This window comes from Myxocyprinus asiaticus, chromosome 31 (genome assembly GCF_019703515.2).
Source record: "Myxocyprinus asiaticus isolate MX2 ecotype Aquarium Trade chromosome 31, UBuf_Myxa_2, whole genome shotgun sequence".
Lineage (NCBI taxonomy): Eukaryota > Metazoa > Chordata > Actinopteri > Cypriniformes > Catostomidae > Myxocyprinus > Myxocyprinus asiaticus.
In genome coordinates this window covers 32,595,182-32,617,252 of record NC_059374.1, presented here as the reverse complement: position 1 = coordinate 32,617,252, position 22,071 = coordinate 32,595,182, and the positions used below count along the sequence as shown (strand labels likewise).

Below are 22,071 nucleotides of genomic sequence, written 5' to 3'. Positions count from 1 at the left end.
TATATATATATATATATATACATACATACATAGATATCTAAAGAAAACACTTCTAGTTTATCATCAGACAGCACAGATGTACAAGTTCTCTCATTGCCACTCCTTCTGCTGATTGGCTGAATGCTGACCATCCCTCACAGCTGATTGGTCGGTTAAGCTGGTGAGAACAAGCACCTGATGCGCACTGCTCTGGGGAGTATACTGTGTACTAGAACACTGGGACAGGGATTACAAAGCAATATAGACAAAAATGTCTGTCACTTCCACCAAGGCAATGAAAACAAATAGTTATGTTCAACATGACCTTACAGTATGCATCGACTTACTTCTAACAGATCAAGTTTGTATCACATTTCATTGATATCAAAGTTATAGCATGAAACTGAATGGAAACCTCTGATGTAAACAATGTAAAACAAAAGTAAAACAGATATATTCCTCTATCACTTATAACTGTACATACAGATAACTATGCCTGCAATGAAGGCAAATCATCCTTAAACATATTCCACACTCCTTTCACCTGATGAAATCTGCGATGCTGGATCAGATCGAATTGAGCAATAACAAAACAGGACAACAACAATTGCATCACAAGGACTCTCATAAGCACGTGCACCCGAGTAACACACTAGATCCCGCTCTGAGCACCAAAATACTCACTGCTGCTCCAGGACTTCAGAAGAGACTTGATGCTGATCTCAAAGAAACCTGAGTCCTGCTGGCTGGCCATGGCTGTAGTGAAGTCAGACAGATGGAAGGCAGTGATGCTGTGGTCCTGTATGTTTCCACCCCCTGCCTGCTGCAGTGGCCAGAGCAGGCAGGTGGAATCAGCTGCTGCTGGAGAGTGATGCAAAACAATGATGCTGCCGCCACAGACTGAGACAGAACAGTGCGTCACAGATCCGCTATGCTCTTACCCCCTCCTCTGTGAGTGTCCAAACCACCCACCCACCCTCTCTCTCACTCTCGCTCTCTCTCTCTCTCTCTCTCAGTAAGCAAGTAGAAGAAATCCTCTTAGCCCCACGTGGTTAATTATAACCCTTGTTTGCTTGCATCTCAAGCCAGAGAGAGACACACTAACTGACTAAGCTATCTGTCCTCCTTTGATGGTTTTGACAATAGCCAGGAAAAGGGGGATCTGGTAAGTTACAAGATAAGTTACAGTCCTTGCTGATTATCTTGGACCCAGAGCAAGAAACAGCACCAGCCGATGAGCCCAAACAGGGGTTTGGAGGGAACAGACATAACAAAACTTTATAGTATAAGCCACAATGCTAAATGCAAATGTACACTCACTGACCACTTTATTAGGAACACTATGGTCCTAATAAAGTGCCAGACGTGGTCATCTTCTATTGTAGCCCATCCACCTCAAGGTTCGACATGTTGTGCATTCTGAGATGCAGATGCTATTCTGCTCACTACAATTGTACAAAGTGGTTATCTATATTACCATAGCTTTTCTGTCAGCTCGAATAATCTCGCCATTATCTGCTGACCTCTCTCATCAACAAGGCATTTCCGTCCGCAGAACAGCCACTAACTGGATGTTTTTTTTTTGTTTTTGGCACCATTCTGAGTAAACTCTAGAGACTGTTGTGCGTGAAAATCCCAGGAGATCAGCAGTTACAGAAATCCTCAAACCAGCCCGTCTGGCACAAACAATCATGCCACGGTTGAAATCACTGAGATCACATTTATTTCCTCATTCTGATGGTTGATGTGAACATTAACTGAAGCTCCTGACCCATGTCTGCATTATTTTATGCATTGCACTGCTGCCACACGATTGTCTGATTAGAAATCGCATGAATAGGTAGGTGTACAGGTGTTCCTAATAAAGTGTTCAGTGTGTGTATACAGTATATAGCAAAATAAAAAGGCTTGTTAATCATGTATAGTTAGGACAGAAAAATAAAAAGGCTTGGCAACTTATAAAAGGGAGGAGAAAATGCCTGCTTTATCTTTTGTTGTTGATGTTAAAGTCTGTGCATACTATGAAACTCAATTGTATTTTTGCACCAATTCATCTGTCACAATAGCCAAATAAGGCAGATGGACAGGTTGTGTTACATGCCCTCACCTTCATCCTATTGTTGGGACAACACAGTTCATAGTAATTATTACAATAGTACTAGTATTATAGTTCATTAATACCTTTTTTATTTTACTGACATTTTGATTAAACTTTTTTTTTTTTTTTTTTTTTTACAGTAAACTGCTTTGGAGTGTGATAGATTGCAAGCTCAAAACGCAAATTATAATGTAAAATCTGGGCCCTGAAGCAAAACCTGTTGAGCTACCACTGGTATAAGCAACATTGAAACCAGTGGTATAAAATTATGCTTTGCAGACCTTTGCCTGTTGGTTGTAGTAAGCAGACATCCAGCATCCTCTGACTCTTCACTTTTACATTAGTGTTGATTTTGGCTTGAACGGAGCCATTCAACACAACTGTCAGTCAATTAAAAGGTAAAGAGCAAGTCAGTGCAAGCACATCATCACCACATGGTATTTTCTTATTTTATTTTTTGCTGAGGGACAAAGTAACAATTTCTTCCAAAAGTCCAATGCTCACAAAATGTCAGAAAATGTAAACACAATGCAAACACCAGGCCAATCAATTCAGAGGTAAACAAGCTCAGTTGTGACATCTGTAGTAAGCAAAAAATCAGTCTCCTCCACAAAATGCACTGTATGAAATATCAGCACAGTGGCAAAGAACAAGTGGAACGGGTGATGATAAAGGATACTAGGAATGGATGGTTAGACAAAAAGCCACAGACAGCATTCAAGCTCAAACATTCATTTTTACATAAAAACACAATTCAAATGACCTAAAAAGACATTTTATTATTTAGACAAGTAGATTATTCTAAACAGACTTGTTAAAATTGAGTAAAACAGAGTAGACATTGCTTTGCGGTTGGCTGTTCTGGGTGTTTGCTAGGGGGTTGTTTATTGGAACCCATCTTTAAGTTTCTGTGATATTCTGGCTCCTAGATATAGCTGAAAAGGTGCCAAAACCTGGGAAGGGGGAAGGATGCGCCATCAAAGAGTCCTCGCCGCTGACTGAGGATCGCGACTCCGAGGGAGTACTCGATCCAGTGGCGCTGGAGCTCTGCGTCAACCGAAAGGGACAGCTGAGGGGTCCAGTGCCATCGCCCGGCATCGCGGACGGAGGCAGTACCGCGAACTGAGGGCCAGTCGATGGCATGTCCGGGGCCGTCGAGCCCGTCTCTCTCTCTCCTTTCTCTGCTTTCTCCTCTCTCTCTCTATTCTCCCCCTCTCCTCTCCCTCATCCTGTTCCCACTCCCAGGCACATGCGGGTCAGACCCGGAGACCATCCTGACGTGTCAACGCTCCCTCCCTAGAAATGTGGGGGGCAGGTCAAAATAATTTTTTGTGGCAATCAAGATAATGCCACAAATGCTGTCGACTGAGTTTAACTTGTATTGAACCCTGTGGCGAGCAGGGCGGGGCCGAGCGGCGTCTGGGCAGAGCGAGGCCAGGAAGATAAGTTTGATAGCAAACTAAATAATCAAATTTACTTTACAGGCATTCATATCCAGGTCCACATTTTGAGATATTTTGTAACTATTTTGTCTGAAGTCAGGAGTGGGAGTGTGAGCAGGTTGTTCAGCAGGTTGAGTCCCATTAAGAGCCTATTAAAAGCATTTTCAAGCTCTGATGAAGAGATGGAATGCAAGGCATGTCTCATAGATGCAGGCGTCATTGTGGATATCACCAGTTCTGCACTCCTCTTTTCTCTCTCTCTGCACTGGTTTCCCCTCTCTCCACCCTCTGGACCCTCTTTCTGCCCTTTCACTCTTACCTTATCCTCCTTTTCAAACTCTTTCAAGAAGCCACACTGAGACAAATACACAGAGCTCAAATAACTTTTTCAATGCTTGAATCTCTCTTCAGTCTTAAACTGCCTCTCTCCTGTAATTTACATCCAGCTGCTTAAAAAAACATTCTAACAAACAGGATTGAATTCAAAATTCAAAGAATTTGAAAGTTGAATTTAAATTCAACATTAAATTCAATTTAAACATGTAAATAAAAAGATTTTACATTTTAAACAAAGAAACAGTATAACGTAAAATATTGAAGAGTAAAAGTTTTAAACTAATTATGTAGAATATTTAAAATAAATTCAGCACTATTTTTTGGTCATTAAAGCACAAAAAAAGTGTTGATAAGACACTGATAAGCTTAACTCCATTGTCCAAATGGTCATCTTTTCTTGCTTCCATTAAAGCACATAAGACACTCGTTTAAACATTCTTAAATTATGCTAGGATAAAATGGATCAACTAATGGTCATTAAGCAAAATGGGGATATTCTGAGAATTTCAAGTGCATTTTCTACTTTAGAAATTCTTGGTTCTGATAATATAATTTGTGATTATTTTATTTTTTACAAATAGAAACATTTAGACTAGTGGTCTCAGACTTTTCTACCCTACTGTCTGTCAAGTCACACCATTAAATCAGATCATGTGAGATTAACCAAGACAGTCTTGTCTATCCAGCAATGCATCTTAACTGAGTTACGACTTGCCAGACATTGGAGTACATCGCAAAACTCAAATAAAATAGCTTTTTTCAAGTTCCACAGCACCTGAATCCTCCTTATGACTTTAAAATGCCAGTTTTCCACTGCATGCACCTCTATTGGTTCAAGTGCAACTCTGATAAACTGACAGCAAACAGTCTATTTTCAAGAACATGGTGCTACATTCTTGAGGTTACCCATAAATATCTTAAGACAGTGAGACATTTAGCACATGGCTGACAGAAAGAGTTGCACATTAAGTCTTCTTATCACCCTTGCAAAGTGCCCTCTCAATTTAGCTCCGATCTGTAATTTCTTTAACGTACAGTGACAACAACAAAAAACACTCAAGCTTGTGCCAACTGCCACCTACATGCCAGAATGGTGGGTCTTTTCCTGGACCGAATCTTCTTGAACTTCCCGCGAAAGTTGTCGCTCAGCATCATGTCTTCAGGTAAGCTGGCCATGCTTACCAGCAAGACCCCGTCATGCTCCTTTGGACCATTCTCAAGATGCAACGGCTGTTCCTTGCAGCCACGATCGCTGTACGACATCCTCAGCTGGCTAGCCGCCAAATACCTGTCAGGCTTTCCTCTGTGGTTTCATTTGACTTGTGATTTTCATTTTGCTTGTTTTCTCATTCTTCCTTTGCTTCTTACAGAGAACTGTCTTTATCCAAGGCTGTTTCTATGAGTGTGCATATGCGTGGTATGGAGAGATGCAGCCCAACAGGAACCCGGCTCTGCACTGCCAGTGTGTTTTTACCCTCCTCGCTTGTCAAAGCAGTTCAGCCAGTTACAGTACAACGTATGAAAACAGGCAGGTGTAGGATTACTGTGCCGCCCCCGTGACAGAAAAAAAGAGAGGAAAAGGAAGAGACCGAGAAATAGAAATAGAAAGAGAAAGGGACTGTGAGAGTCAGGCGGTGTATTAGTATTAGCAATTCACAGGAAATGCTCCAGCGGATAGCTCACACAAACTCCCCTATTCGAGCAGAAACCACAAACAAGTCGTTTCCGCCAGATCAGTGTTTCCGAGTCATTTAGTCCACAGCAATCATCCTGTGGTAGTCCAGAGGGTGGGATTGCCCAAAGATAACCCTGTAGGATGTGATCGGTTTGTCTTACTACAAGGCGTATGTTTTGGAAAGGTTCTACAGATGTGAGGCATCCCTGAACTCTGCTGGGATGTAAGAATCACTTGGGTCTAGTTTTTATTAAAGAAGGCTCAGATGTGGACAGTTCTTGTTTAGTCACTAAGCAAACTGCAGAGAGCCACACTCAAAAGCTTGAACACACACGCACATACTAGGAGAGTATGTAATGGGAATAGTTGCATCATGGGCATAAACTCAAAGAGACTTATAGAAGCCCCTGTAAAAATCTGTTCTCACCTTCTGACGCTCATTTGTGCACCAAAATAGAAACACAAATGGTCCACACCCGTAAGTGAAGGGATTTTTTCCAGTGTTACCCTACATGAGAAATACAAGCACACACTGTGTGGACTTAAAGGCGTTTTCTGTTTTACAAGTATGCCTGTTTAGCTAGCTAGTCCACTGAAGAATAGATATACTGTGTGCCACAAGAAAAAATACAATTATTACAGTTTTTCCCCTAATCTGGTTTAGTCACACCCAGCCTGTGTAGCTTGTAACTATGATGTTTACTGCAATACATTTGACTTAATGATTTATTTTTCAATTTTTTTCAAATTTAAAGCCATAAAATAGCTCAAAGGGAACATTTTCAACCAGCTTGTCTTCCTCATGGAAACCCACAATTGAATTAGGCAGAATAAAATGAGACACTATAATTAAGAAATCAAATTACAGATATGAAATAAGGGTCAGTGTTTTGGGAGAAAAGTAATTTGAAACACATTTGAAAGCAAGGTGGATTTTGTTTTGGTCATTGTAACTTAATCCACTCAAACATAAGATATTTTGGTATTTGGTTGTATTTTTAACATAACACTAACAAAAACAAATTAAGGCTATTGATTTAACACGTTAATTCTGTGCGATTAATTATACAAAGAAGAACGCGATAAAAAAATGTACGCAATTAATCACGTACCCTGACCATAATAAGGAATATTTCTTATATCTGAGCAATTCAAATTGTAGTACCACTTTTTTCTCCAGGGGGCAGTAAGCAAAACTCCAGCTGTATAGGCAACGCGCATCTTATACAGACAGAAAACAAACCACACTTACCGAGGGAAGACAACACAGAGAACACGTTCTTGCATTCAAACACAGCTTGATTGAGCGCAAATCCTAACGCAGAGATCTCAAGACGTGTTTTTTTTTTTCAAACTTTGTTTAACCAAAGTCTTTCTAGCACTGTCGGCCATCTTTGGAACCCTCCTGGGAGGCTATATTTCCAGTCATGAAAGTGCAGCTCCTATCTCCTTGAATGGGGGAACACTGAAATCTACAAAACTGTCTGCCAAGCTTACGTTTAAATGGCATATTTAAAATCAGCAGTAAAATCAAACAACACTGGTATCATTAATTGTGCTTCTTTACCTTAGATTATGCTGAAAAACGCAATTTTAACGGCTTGTTTTGCTAATGCGCATGCGCATTCTCAAGTTGATTGACAGGCGATGTCTGAATCTAAAAGGTGATTGGCTCTTTTACCTGTAAGGCAGGACTTCCTTTCTACATCCATTGACCATTGGGCATGAACTTCTTTGTTGGATGTTCTAATTTCTCTCATTCATTTTAATAGAAGTGGCCCATCTCTACTAAATAGTCTCTGGTTTAACTTGACACAGCGACCTAAAAACTGTACATTTATGACCCGACGCAACCGAGACACTCCAAAAGCATCTGTGTGATGCAGATGTACATGGACACGTCCTTAAACATCCCCTTATAATAAATCTCAGACTGATTGATGCAAAATGAACTATAAGCCAATGATAGGCTTATGTTCAACAATATAGAAATAAACAATATATTGCATTCTAAAGCCACTTTTTGTATTGCCTTTTTTAATTCTTGTGTGCTAAAATAATGTAATGGATTTAAATTATCTGTATTTTATTCTTTTATAATAATATATAATTTATTTAGAATTTAAATATAACTATTTATAATTATTTAATCATTATATATTGAATTATTGTTATTTGAGGGGCTTTCAAAATATAAAATATTTATGTATGCGATTAATTGTGAATAATTAGATTAATTATCATGTATCAGATCGGCATATCATGTAATTAATTTGATTAAAAATTGTAATCGATTGACAGCCCTATAAAAAATACTTTTACAGCATTTACTAATCTTGGTTCATTTTAATTTCTTTATATACTATAGACATTTAAAAATATATAATTTTAAAAAAAATTTTTTTATTAAAAGTCAACAGTTCATGGAATACGAACTCAAATGAACAAACAATAAACAATTGTATTTTGATAAATTAACATTAACCTTAACATTTAAGATTAATAAATGCTGTAAAAAAACATTAATCATTGTTAAAGATACCTAACGTATTACTTAATGTTAACGAATGCTTCGCTTATAGCCAAGCTTCCAATTTTGCATGAATGAGCATATCAAAATACATCTGCTTTGTAAGAAAATATTTGCAGCTTTATTTAATATCAAATGTGAAACTTTGTCAGGTTTATATATTTCAGATTTGATACAAACCAAAATATACATCCCTCTAGGCAAAGTGAATTTTTTCATTAGTTGCTTTAGTTAGAAAATGTGTAAAGAGCACAAATGTAATAAAACTTACTAGAAGTAAAACTAAAACACATCAAGTCACATAAATAATGTAAAATACTGTAGATTTTTGGAAAGGCCTGTTGCACTCTAGAAGAAATAAATGGTGAAACTGCGCCCCCTAGAGTATAAAAGTACATAAAGTAAGTGTATAAAAGGTCTGGCACGACTTGAAACAAACTTGCATGTTTCAAGAATGCAATCCAATAAATGGCAACAGATGCACCTGATACTACATATGCTACATAAAAATAGATTTTATCAATTAAAAATGAACTAGGCTAAATAATAATCTAGTTAAAGGTGTCTTGTGACAAATTCACTTATCACAGAGCATGCTTTCTAAGATATTTTTTTTTAACTCAGTTCAATGTCAAAAACTGTTTCACAAGCTTTTGAAATGCAGAGCAGGTCTCTGTGGACTGTGAGAAGAAGGCAACAGTCTGGCCAAAGGAAGCCAACACCTCTGGGCAGTGGGAGAATTCAGCAAGCTGTTGCCATGGCGAGGGATATTTGAATTTGCATGTGCAGGGAAGGCCTGGGTAGGGTTGCACCAGCTGTGTGTAAGTTCTCACGTAAGTTAGCACCTAAAATTCACATTAAGGGCTTAGTAACTACTAGATAGTTTGTAACTAGGTCAGTGCTTAATTTGGTTGCACCACCTGTTCTTAAGGAAAGACTTAACTAGTAGGTCGTAAGCACTCTGTAAAGTAATGCGTAGTCACATAATATGACATTTACCTGAATTTATCCAATAAGCAGCCTTCCAATTTGTACACAGAAGTGTTAAAAAGCCATGAACTTTGATTTGATTTTGTTACGGTTGATGTTCAAACCTTGTTTGCTCACGTAACTGTCAGCTGTAATAAATTATATCCCCATTAAAATAAGATATGTAATAAAAGTAGATTTGATGAATAGTATATTTGCCCTGTGTATATAACAATATTATAGGAACTGTATCTAAAATAAATGAGAGGTGATAAATAAATACTAATACAACAGGCTGGAAAAACAGACATTTATTCATTTTAATATCCTATATATATTTTGAATGTGTTGAAACTTGACACCAGGTGACACACCCTGAAAATTGCACTGTTAGAACTGTTTTATGCTGAAGAGCCACTTAAAAGTACGTTTTCTCTCTCTCTCTCTCTCTCGTGAATGTAAATGAGTGTAAATGTCAACACCATCATATATGTCGAAAGGACTGAAGCCTGTCATGCAAAACACGAGCTCATTGATGTCATAAAATGTCAGTCTGCTTTTTTATTCCATCCATTACTCCTGGTCGGATTCCGTAAATATTTAGTTTATACGTAGGGTTACTTTCTACCTAAATTTAATGGTGCAACACTCAAATATTTAGTAGTGCGTAAATTGTGACTTAGTGCCCATTTACCCCACAACTAGGCTAAGTTTGAACTTATGCACAGCTGGTGCAATGCCCTGGTGAATAATTGATGAATGCCTATTATTAGAATAAACTCATTTAAAGTTAACTGTACTCAGGTGAGAATTATCTGTAAATTCTATAGAAATGAAGGGAGCGAATTTAAGTAACAGCTACAAGCATCTGCCGCTGTGCAAATAATCAACCTGACACACTTAGCTGGATAGTGTGTGTACTTTGTCTCTTACTTACATGTTATTTCGCAATCATTTGCACTCAATGTATGCCCAAACACTACAGGAGAGCACATCTGCAAATTAAGTTTAAAGTAGCAATAGATGATGAAAACAACCATTTTTAATTAACCACCTTGGTCCATCGATACATCCAACCATACAAAGGATTTTAAATTTGAATCAGCATCTTAGGGCAGCCAATAATGTAATGTCTGGGTATGATGAGAACATTGTATCATGTAACTCATCAAAGTAAAGAGCCCTTTCACCTGATCTCAGGTGTGTCCAGCCAAAGTGCTTCAGCTGCCATCTGGAGAGCCCAAGACTCCGACCACATTGGGAAGCAGCTATTGCTCCACAATGCAAACACAAACACACGTAAAGCTAGTCAGAGTAATTAAGAATATGCAGACACCTCCACTATAAGTTTAACACATGTTTTATACACATAAATCATAAGTTAGAGAGAGAGAGATACTGTAGTGTCCCCAAAAGTATTAGCACACTTATGCCACACTTAAAAATGTATTTCAAGAGATATTAAGTTACAAAATATCAAACCAGGTGGCATTTATATTTTAAAGACAGCACAATCACACTTTTCAAGCAAAACATTTAGCAAAAAGAAGTTTGTTATACTGTATATACTAATCAAAATTAAGACAAATTTAGTTGAACATGCCCATAAAGTAGTTAATGTGATAAACTAACTGTGGTTACTCTGCTAGGTCACCTGCATAAACTTGAGGGGAAATGACTTTATAATTCAACTACAAATTAACTTCAGACCAGTTGGTTAAAAGTAATTGCCAAAATGGGTAAGAAAAGCGAAGTTAGTTCTGAGAAAATAAATATTTTGTTTGCAGATACCACTTTTTAATATTGTTGTATGTATGGTGGCAGATCATGTCAGATAAATTACTTTTATTCCCTCTCACACAAATTACAAGTAAAACAGCAGATTATTCATAAACCGTTACTTTTCATTCTGTTCCTCTCACAATGCTATATTATGACATTTAAACTTTTACTATAGCGCATGACTTGCAAGGCGATACATTTAAACATTTACATTACATAACCAACTATATTTACAATTCATTTGCACGGTACACTCAAAAAAAGATTTTTTAGTTACTTAAAATGAGCTAATGTAGCATAATTCTTTGATATTTTGTTACAACTTAATTTCATTGTGTACAATCAATTTAAATTTGTAAAATGGAATGTCACTTAATCTATTTGTGATGGAGGAACTTTTTTATTGCCCATAACCAGATATATGTGATGTCAGATTCCCAGAATGCACCCCAACATGAGTAAAAACTGTGAATTAATCTCTTACAGTTTTTTTTCAATCCCTTTGGCTCTCAAATCTCTGAACAATTAGTTTCTTGTTCACACTAGATTTGAAATCATTAAAGCAAATTGCATGTGTTTTGACACGTGTGCAAAAGAGAAAGTACAATTTGCACAATAACTAAATGCACATGGCTTGTTGATCAAAACTGATGATGATGAGTTGATTCTCAGTGAAATTGTCATACTCTTCACAACTTCTAAACATTCATTCATCGTGTGAGCCATCACATGCAAAATGATCCATTCAATTATCAAAATCTCTCAGACATACATGTATATTCCATAAATATCTATGACATGGAATGTGTGTAATGTCTAAATCTCTGGCCAGACCAATAAGAGTGACAGCATGTCCACCAAGAAGATGGGACCTTGTAGTGTTACGTACTGTGACGAGGTACAATTTATTGTTTTTTACAGAACTACTGCAGGTTTTTACATATTTTTTTATTTTTTTGCATGGATTTCATTTTGTGGCAATTTTCTGTTCACTATATATGACTTTACATGTAAGAAATGTGTAAAAATTGACACGCAAATGTGAATTTTCTGTTGTTTACATAAACTACAAAATTGCTACAAAAATAAATTTACTGTATACATACAAATGTGCATATCCTTTTTCTGTGTACTACAGTATTGTACAGTATTGACTTTTCCCAGTAAACTTTTACCTACTGTTGAAATCGGTATCTAAAAAGCTCAGTGTGATACACAATAGCATTCAACTAGACAAAACTGACATTCTTGTATAGTACAGTAAGTTGTCAGTGTCAACAAAAAAGTAGAACAAAAATGAAATTTGTATATAACAAACATTTCCAGGGTTGACTGCCATGGTGAAAAAACATCTAAACATTTTGACCAGTACGGCTCACACGATGACAAAAAAAACTTTTCATTTGGTGACACAATAACTAGGTTTTGAGGCATGAATTAAATGTTTTTGGTGAGTTACTACATTATGCAGACATGCAATAGAGTTGTGATGTCCCATAAAACTGTTGTGAGTTTAGAGAATGTTAAGACTGTTTCAAAAAATGAGCCAAAGCGATTGAGAAAAACTGTAATATTTGTTTTTTGCAGAATTAGCACTAGTGGTGTTGTGTTTGTTGTTCCTATGGGTTTTGTGTCATGTGAGTGCATCTATTTCCATGACTGCTGAGTGTCACTGTCATTGTGGTTTGTGTGATGGATGTTAAGGACCCCACATGCCTGGTTAGAAAGCTTGACTTAAAACTCATTGGCAAGATGTCATCCTCTATTGCTGAGACTACAAGCTTACGGCTTTTAAAACATCCAACAACATATGTTTGACCAAATAAAAAAAAAATAAAAAAAAATGATGACTGACCAATTTATATCTAGTAGAGACATCTACTAAATGAATTCAAGTTCGTACAACAAAATTTGTTAAAATTCATTCAAATATATTAGTTTTGTTGAGAAATTTTAAATTTAAATGTGTGGAAAAGATTTCCTTAATTTTATTAAGTTCATTGAACATTTTTATTTTTTGAGTGTGGCTCAACTGATAGTGTTACACTTGCAACCCGAAGGACTGAGTCCAAAGAGTACACGAGTTGACACGTGATCCAAAAGTGTCAATATGTTGTGGTTGCTTCAGCAGTTGCGCTTTTCATTTCACATTTGACTATTGATTAGATTAAGGTTTAAGGTGGGGAGGTGTGTTTTAATGATTTAAAACTCGATAGAGCACTAATCTTAAAGGGATAGTTCACCCAAAAATTCTCTCATAATTTACTCACCCACATGCAATCCCAGATGTGTATGAATTTCTTTCAACTGCAGAACACAAACAAAGATTTTTAGAAGAATGTTTCAGCTCTGTAGGTCCATACAATGCAAGTGAATGGTGATCAGACCTTTCAAGATAAAAAAAATCACATATAATACAGCATCAAATAATGACCATATGACTCCAGTGGTTAAATCTATATCTTCAGAAGTGATATGATAGATGTGGGTGAGAAACAGATCAATATTTAAGTCATTTTCTTTACTTTTTTAGTGAAAGTGGAGATTTATAGGTAAAAAAAGGATTGAAATATTGATTTGTTTCTCACCCAAAGTGATTGCATCGCTTCAGAAGACATTCTGCCTTTATGTGATTTTTGGAGCTTGAAAGGTCTGGTCACCATTCACTTACATTGTATGGACCTACAGAGCTGAAATATTCTTTTAAAAATCTTCGTTTGTGTTAAGCAGAAGAAAGAAAGTCATATACATCTGGCATGGCATGAGGGTGAGAAAATGATGAGAGAATTTTCATTTTGGGGTGAACTATGCCTTTAAAAACCTCATCTGTTTGGGAGGACATTTAACTTGCTTTTAGCGCCACACAGTTGACATTTAACCTCGGAACTGCCGCAGTACATATAAGGAACCACATAATGTAATTTTGCAAAAATGTTGCCACAGTCACGTAATTTTCATGAGATAAGGCTGGTTCTAATGCACTGGAATTCATATATTCTGTCTGTTCAAATACTTTTTGGGGCCTCTTTAGATGATTCCATTTTCAAGTCCTTGCTCAGAAATATATGCTTTGTGCCTGCAATGGTGACGACTGCAGTTTGCCAATGAACATAGCATTCCCAGGGTTGAGGCTGGTGTTTGCTACATGAAAGTTCCGGTTCTATCCGCTCCACTGATAATGGGGTCTTTCATGGCACTTGGGTCCTCACCCTGCACCTGTCTCTCAGACTGCATGCCCGTCAGCAAACAGAGGTGGGGCTAACATCTTACATCCAATCAAACTGCTTGGAAACAGCTAATAGGTGGACCTAACAACTCTTCACCCTATGGCATCGCAGAGAAACGATGCCAATGACACAGGCAGAACCACTCGTATCCAGTTACAGCCAGGTGATTCTGTTCTTTTTTGAGCCCAGCATCGATACACACAATAAGTGCTCATTGTTCAGTCTTCAAGATGGGAAGAGGAAATCAGCCGTTGGCTCAGGTTCAACAATCAAGCGTTTGACACTCACAAATGATGTCCTCTGTCTCAAGTGACACCAGAAGACGTTGGTTTTTGAATGTCCCTGTGCCTTAGCCACTTTCTGATCGCCAGTGTGCATGCCAAGTCATCATTGAACTGCATACGAACAGATCTCCAGGCTAATTAGAGATATTCACTGGAGCTTTAAGTTGAAACGCAGGGGAAATATGTGTTGGCGGATGAACATGAGGAACATTGAAATATAGAGGAAGAACATGAGTATGTAATTTATACCAGATCATAAAGCTCCTGCCCACCTACTCACATATTTATAGTACTGTACTAAAACCAGCACGGTTGCCTGAGAAACAAGCAGGAACAAGATGTTCTACTGATCAAAGTGATCCACGGGAATGTCCTGTCACAATGTACAAGATTATGTCTATGCCATTATAAAATAAACTCAATGTGAATTACAACAAATAATTTAAATTGAGCCTATGTTGTAAAGGTCAACTGAGGTGATGGGGGTGTGGTTGTGTGTCTGTCTGCGGGAGAGAGAGAGAGAGGTAAGCCTCGTCACCTGGGTTGTCATCATCTCTAACACCTGTTTCTTGTTGTAGTGATGGCGGAGGGAGATATAAAAAGGCGCACGAGGTGTCAGAGTACCAGAGAGAGAGACTGTACCTGTGTGGGCTCAATAGAATCCTTTGCTCATTTGTTGAGTGCCTTTTTGTTTATGTTTTATGAACAACGCTGAAGAGTTATAAAAATACTCACGTTGACAGTTCGCTGCCCCTGACTCCATTGCTTAGGCAGCGAACCTTCTACAGTGGGGACGAAACCTGGGATTCTTGGAGGACAACAACATCATGGAGTCTTCACCACTGGGTGAAGTCATCAAGTCCCTTGCCAGCATCCAGCAAACACAACATCAGGCCCTCATGGAGTTACGCCTGGAGCAGGAGCAGTGTTTCCAACTCCTGCTCCAGGCTCAAACAGAGGACCGACAGGCATTCCGGAGCCTGATGGACCGAGAGGGTGCTGCAGCTGCGACCCTGGAGCCCACATCACCGGTGACCCTCGTCAAAATGGGGCCAGGCGATGATCCCGAGGCCTTCCTCGACCCCTTTGAAAAGACCGCTGAAGTGTGGAAGTGGCCTCCCGACCAGTGGGCGGCCCGCCTGTTAACGCTACTCTCTGGGGAAGCACAGCTAGCGGCCCAGCAACTTCCTGCTGCCAGCCTCCTTGAGGATAAAGACCTGAAGAGGGCCATCGTGCAATGGGTTGGTCGTTCTCCCGAACAGAGCCCGAACAGAGCCACCAGCGTTTCTGGTCCCTGAGTTTCGGGGCCCACGGCCGCACATTTGCTTTTGCACAACAGCTCTGGGATGCCTGCCAGAAATGGATGCTGGCTGAGGGAGCCCACAGCGCCGTGGAGATCGTCAACCTGGTGACATTCGAGCAGTTAATCTCCCAGCTTCCTTGAGGGATGGCAGAGTGGGTCCAACTGCTAGAGGAGGCAGTTCAGCTGGCCGAGGACTACATGGCAGTGTTTCTGGGAGGCAGTGAACCAGAAGCTCTTCCTTCACTCTCTTCTCTCTCTCTCCCCCCTGCTTCTCAACCAAGTGAGAGTCATCGATGGTCAACATCTCCAGCCGGGCGTCGCACTCACGTACTCATATTTTTTGATTATTAAAGATTGGTTGTATCGAGTGATACAGGACACTCAAACATAAGAAAATACAACCCAGTTATTAGTTCCGAAGAGCTGTCGGGAAACCCTCTTCCAGGCAGCTCACTATAATCCAATGAATGGCCATTCAGGTCACGAGAAAAACCTGAACCGAATAATGGCCCTTTTTTTTGGCCGGGCACGGGGACGTTTGCAGGTGCGGCATGCTGTGAATGTCAGTTGGTAAATCCACCGGCCACTCCAAAAGCGCCATTGCTCCCCCTACCGCTGATCGAGGTCCCCATTGAGAAAATTGGCATGGACCTCATCGGGCCATTAGAATGGACCACACGCAGGCATCTCAGCACGTAGTGTTGCAGAGGCACTCTTCAGAATAATCTCCCAAGTGGGGATTCCAAAAGAAATCCTCACTGATCAAGGCACTACCTTTATGTCACAAACACTACGTGAACTATACGAATTGTTAGGTATTAAATCGATTCGCACCAGTGTTTATCACCCACAAACAGATGGGTTGGTGGAACAATTTAATAAAACCTTAAAAAATATGATTCATAAGTTCGTACACGAGGATGCTAGGAATTGGGATAAGTGGCTCAAACCCCTGTTATCTGCAGTGCGAGAGATCCCGCAAACCTCCACAGGGATTTCCCATTTCAAGCTGCTGTATGGGCTTCGGCCACGCAGCATTCTCAATGTCAATAGGGAAGCTTGGGAGGAGGGACCTTCAAACAGTAAATATTAAATTCAGTACGTTCTTGATCTTAAAGCAAAACTCCACATTTTGGGTCGATTAACACAGGAGAATTTGCTCCAAGCTCAGGAACGTCAAAGCCGGCTGTATGACAGGGGCACTCAACTACGGGAATTCACACTGGGAGATAAAGTGCTTGTATTACTGCCCACCTCAAGCTCTAAATTACTCACCAAGTGGCAAGGGCCCTTTGAGGTCACACGGTGAGTCGGAGATCTTGACAATGAGGTTAAGCGAAAGGATAGGGGCGGAGCACGTCAAGTTTACCATCTCAACCTCCTAAAATTATGGAGGGAGGCAGTCCCTGTGGCCTTAGTGACGGTAGTCCCCGAGAAGGCAGAGCTCGGGCCGGAGGTGACTCTCAAACCAAATTAATTATCCCCGGTCCCATGTGGAGACCAACTCTCACCATCACAGGTCACAGACGTGACCAAGTTGCAATCGGAATTTGCGGATGTGTTCTTCCCTCTCCCCGGTCGCATGAACCTCATAGAGCACCACATCGAGGCCACCCCGGGGGTGGTGGTTCGTAGCCACCCCTATCGCCTTCCTGAACACAAAAAAGTTTGTTAAAGAAGAATTAGAGGCAACGCTTGATATGGGCGTAATAGACAACTCGCACATCGATTGGGCCAGCCCTGTGGTTCTGGTACCTAAGAGTGACGGGACGGTCCAGTTCCGTGTAGACTATCACAAAGTGAAAGTGGATTGACGAATTGCTCGATCGGTTGGACACGGCTCAATTTTATTCGACACTGGACTTAACAAAGGGTTATTGGCAGATCCTTTTAACTTCAATCTCCTGAGAAAAAAACTGCTTTTTCCACACCGTTCAGCTTACACCAATTTGTGATCCTTCCATTCGGTTTGTTCGGGGCCCCGTCACATTTCAGCGTCTCATGGATAAAATGATCAGACCCCATACAGCATATGCCGCCGCATATTTAGATGATATTATTATCTATAGTAATGACTGGCGGCGGCACATGCAACATCTGAGAGCTGTCCTGAGGTCGCTGCAACAGGCGGGACTCACAGCCAACCCGAAGAAGTGCACAATTGGGCAGGTGGAAGTTCGGTTTCTGGGGTTCCACTTGGGCCACAGGCAGGTGCGTCCCCAGGTTAACAAAACCGCAGCGATCACGGCCTGTCCAAGGCCTAAGACCAGATAGGAGATAAGACAGTTTCTGGGGCTGGCTGGCTACTACCGAAGGTTTGTACCTAGTTACTCTGATGTCACCAGCCCGCTGACCGATCTTACTAGAAAGGGGGCCCCCGATCCATTCCAGTGGATGGAGTCGTGCCAACAGGCTTTCCTAAAAATAAAACCACGCTTTGTTGGGGGCCACTTTTGCATGCTCCTAATTTCTCTCTCCCCTTTATTTTACCGACAGATGGATCTGACAGAGGGCTGGGGCAGTGTCTCGCAGAATGTGGAGGGGGAGGAGCAACCGGTGCTGTACATTAGTCGTAAGCTCTCGCTGAGAGAGACTAAGTACAGCACCATAGAGAAGGAGTGTCTAGCAATCAAGTGGGCCGTCCTCACTCTCTGCTACTACCTGCTGGGGCAGGCCTTCACCCTCTATTCCGATCACGCCCCACTCCAGTGGCTCCACTGCATGAAGGATACCAATGTGCGGATCACCCGTTGGTACCTAGCACTTCAGACGTTTAAATATGAGGTGGTCCACAGACCAGGAGCGCAGATGGCTGTGGCTGACTTTCTCTCCAGAAATTGGGAGGGAGTTGGCAGGCCGGATGTTGCCCTGGCCTGAGTTGGGCGGTTGGGATATGTGGTGATGGGGGCATGGTCGTGTGTCTGTCTGCGGGAGAGAGAGAGCGGTAAGGCTCGTCATCTGGGTTGTCATTTTCTCTAACACCTGTTTCTTGTTGAAGTGATGGCGGAGGGAGACATAAAAAGGCACACGAGGCATCATAGTGACAGAGAGAGACTGTACCTGTGTGTGCTCGATAGAAGCCTTTACTCGTTTGTGTGTGTGTGACTTCTTGGCCACTGAGTGCCTTTTTGTTTATGTTTTATGAACGACGCTGAAGAGTAATAAAAATACTCACGTTGACAGTTCGCTGCCTCCTGACTCCATCATTGCTTAGACAATGAACCTTTTAGGTACATCGACTAACACTGTTAGTTCCGCCAGATTCTATTTCCTATTCTAAAACAATGATTATTATTATACTGAAAAGCAGACAGGAACTTTGCAATTATTTGCCATAAGCAACCACATGCAGCTACACTAAAACACCTAAATGCACCTTCCTACAGTACATGTTAGTAAGGAATTGCATTCAAGATTTTTCTAGATCAGCAGCAAACTTACTCTTTGTTGCAGAAACATTTCAAAAACTGATTACGACAAAACTTTATTTCGACTTGTCCCTCTTTTCTTTTTTTTTCTTCTTTTTTTTTTTAAGTCAAAATTTGGGTTACAGTGAGGCACTTGTAATGGAAGTGAATGGGGCCAATCCGTAAAGCTAAAATTCTCACCATTTTTTAAAGTATAGCCACAATACGAAAACAATATGCATGTTAACATGATTTTAGTATGATAAAATGGCATACTAACCTTTTCTGTGTAAAGTTATATCCAATTTTACAACTCTGTTACCATGGCGACGTAATGCTAAACCCTAAAAGGACAACTTTACAGCTCAAATAATACACAAGTTTTAACAGAATTAATTTAAGTGCTTTTATAAAATTATAAGCTTCACATTTCTGCCTTTAAACCCTCCAAAAATTGGCCCCATTCACTTCCATTATAAGATTTTTTTGCGCTTTTTTAAAGAAAAGGAGAGTTGGGTTGAAATAATTTTTTTGTGGTAATCAACACTGTGCCACAAACGCTGTTGACTGAGCTTAACTCGTATTGAAACCGGAATATTACTTAAAGGAATAGTTCACCCAAAAATGAAAAATTGCTGATAATTTACTCACCCTCAGGCCATCCAAGATGTTCTTTCTTCATCAAAACAGAATTTAAGACTTTTAGGATTTCATTTCAGGCCTCCTCCTCTAAACAATGCAAGTGAATGTCCTCCATTTTTTGACGGTCCAAAATGCATATTTAGGGTGCATCAAAATAATCCACATGACTCCAGTCGACAAATAAAGTTCTTCTGAATGCAAACGATTTATTATTTTTAGAAACAAAACAATACTTATGTACTTTTTAACTACAAATGTTCGCTTCCGTACATCTCTGTGGCGTGCGCTCATGAGAGGGATGATGTAAGTTCGTTGGTAAGGTCACGCATCACGTGGAGGAGGAGTAAAGAAGCGCGTCATTGTTTACATTGTTTTGTTATTATTATTATTATTATTTGGAAATGATTTTTTATTTAATTTTAAATTGTTTTGAAATTGTTTTGGACTGTTTTGGTTTGTGAACGGCACAAGTTTCTCTTGTAAACAATGACGCGCTTCCTGACTTCCTGCAGAACTTTATTTGTCGACTGGAGTCGTGGATTATTTTGATGCACCCTAAATATGCATTTTGGACCATCAAAAAATGGAGGACATTCACTTGCATTGTTTAGAAGAGGAGGCCTGAAATAAAATCCTAAAAGTCTTAAATTCTGTTTTGATGAAGAAAGAAACTCAGATACATCTTGGATGGCCTGAGGGTGAGGGTGAGCAAATATTCATTTTTGGGTGAACTACTCCTTTAAGACAAGTCTTCATGAGGCTAATCTTGTCACAATAGTATAAAACATGGAAAACCTTGGTTTACAGTTTACTGGCATTAAATTGCACATTATTGAACATATTAAAAATGTTTTACATCATAGGATTTGGCAGTCCTTCTATCAGCATTGATATAAGCCTACATAATGCCTTATTTTGTCAAACTCTGTATTTATTTACCAGGAATGTATCAAAGCTTGTTCATATGTCGATTAATATCCCTCCATTCAGGTCTATTCCCTAACTAGAGGCAGCCTAATGTTGAAACATATACTTAAGTGGGACAACTGAAGTAGTTTAAAGACTTTGTATTTGTATAAAATATGCCAGTCAAAACACCTGCATAACGGTTTGGGTAATTATAGTGTAGTGAAAGTAATACAACATACAATTATAGCCCATTCATGCAAATGTACTGATGTTGTACAGTTGAATTTACCATAAAAAAATGAAAAAGACTAATAAATTCGACCTATAAACTATTAAAGAAAGATGATTATTTTTTTTAAATCATAAAACTGGTTAAAATAGAGATGTCACTCTGAAAGGGTCTAGCGTTTTTATGTTTAATGCAACCTATTTTGTCATGCGCAACATGTTTCAGCCTCATCACATCACGCATCATTTCTCGCGACCAAAATTAGCCTTCTTCCAAGTACAGAACCTTTCTTGGAACGGGATTCAGGAAATGTTAAAGGATAGGGTTGAAGTTATGAATATTTCATACAAAGTGTGGACTTACTGGGGTAACAAATTAATTCGCTGCAAATTAAGGTCGCTAAAATAAGCGAATAAACCTACCTGTGAGAGGACGACTTTTCTCGACTATTCCACCATAAAAGTTGATGCTGAGCGGTGAATTCTCACACTTGCCTTGAGGTATACGCAGCTTCTGCCTCGTTTCAACTGTCAATCAACAGAGCAGCGTGAAGAATCAAACTCCTCCTACTGAATTAATCACCTCCCACTAACAGCGTCTTGAAACAGTAGCCCACGCTTGATGCGTCAAAGTGCCCTCACAAAATTACCATGGTAACCATAATTTCCGCCAATATACCAGTTACATTTATTTTTACTACTGTAAGATCAAACATTAATATGGGATATCGGCATCAAACAGGCTTAGAAACATTTTGTCATTTTAATGTATTTTATGTTTATTAATTATATTATTTATTGTAAAAATATATTATTAATACATTTATATATTGATATATTTATTAATATAAAACAATTGGGAGTCTTATTTTTTTCTGTATGTGTATGTATACAGTATGTGTATATGTAAATATGTATGTATATGTGTACATATTTTTATAAATTTTTTTATAAATATTATCTGTAATTTGGGCAGTTCTTGGCCATCTTTCTGTATATAGTCATATGATTTGTGATCTATATGCTCTTTTTATACAAATATGAAAATGTTGATCACAAAAAATATATATAAAAATTATATATATTTATAATCAAACATTATATAAGTATATCATATTCATTTTAATATTTATTTAAAAATGTATAACAATTTTATAATTTAATATTTATTTGTAAACATTATTGTTATTATTATTATTATTATTATTATTATTACAAAAAATTACAAATCAATGTGGTAATGTTTTATGAGTTTAGGGC

General features: G+C 39.1%; 1 protein-coding gene across 1 annotated transcript in view; it reads right to left on the bottom strand.

Moving 5' to 3' along the window:
• Nucleotides 1-5,256, bottom strand: part of LOC127422036 (protein furry homolog) — a 96,633-nt gene extending 91,377 nt beyond the window's left edge. The window contains exon 1 of the mRNA XM_051665366.1: nucleotides 4,938-5,256. Within this exon, the coding sequence (XP_051521326.1) occupies nucleotides 4,938-5,118 (181 nt within the window). The 5' untranslated portion in view covers nucleotides 5,119-5,256. The remainder of the gene's footprint in view (nucleotides 1-4,937) is intronic.
• Between the last annotated feature and the right edge of the window lie 16,815 nt (nucleotides 5,257-22,071).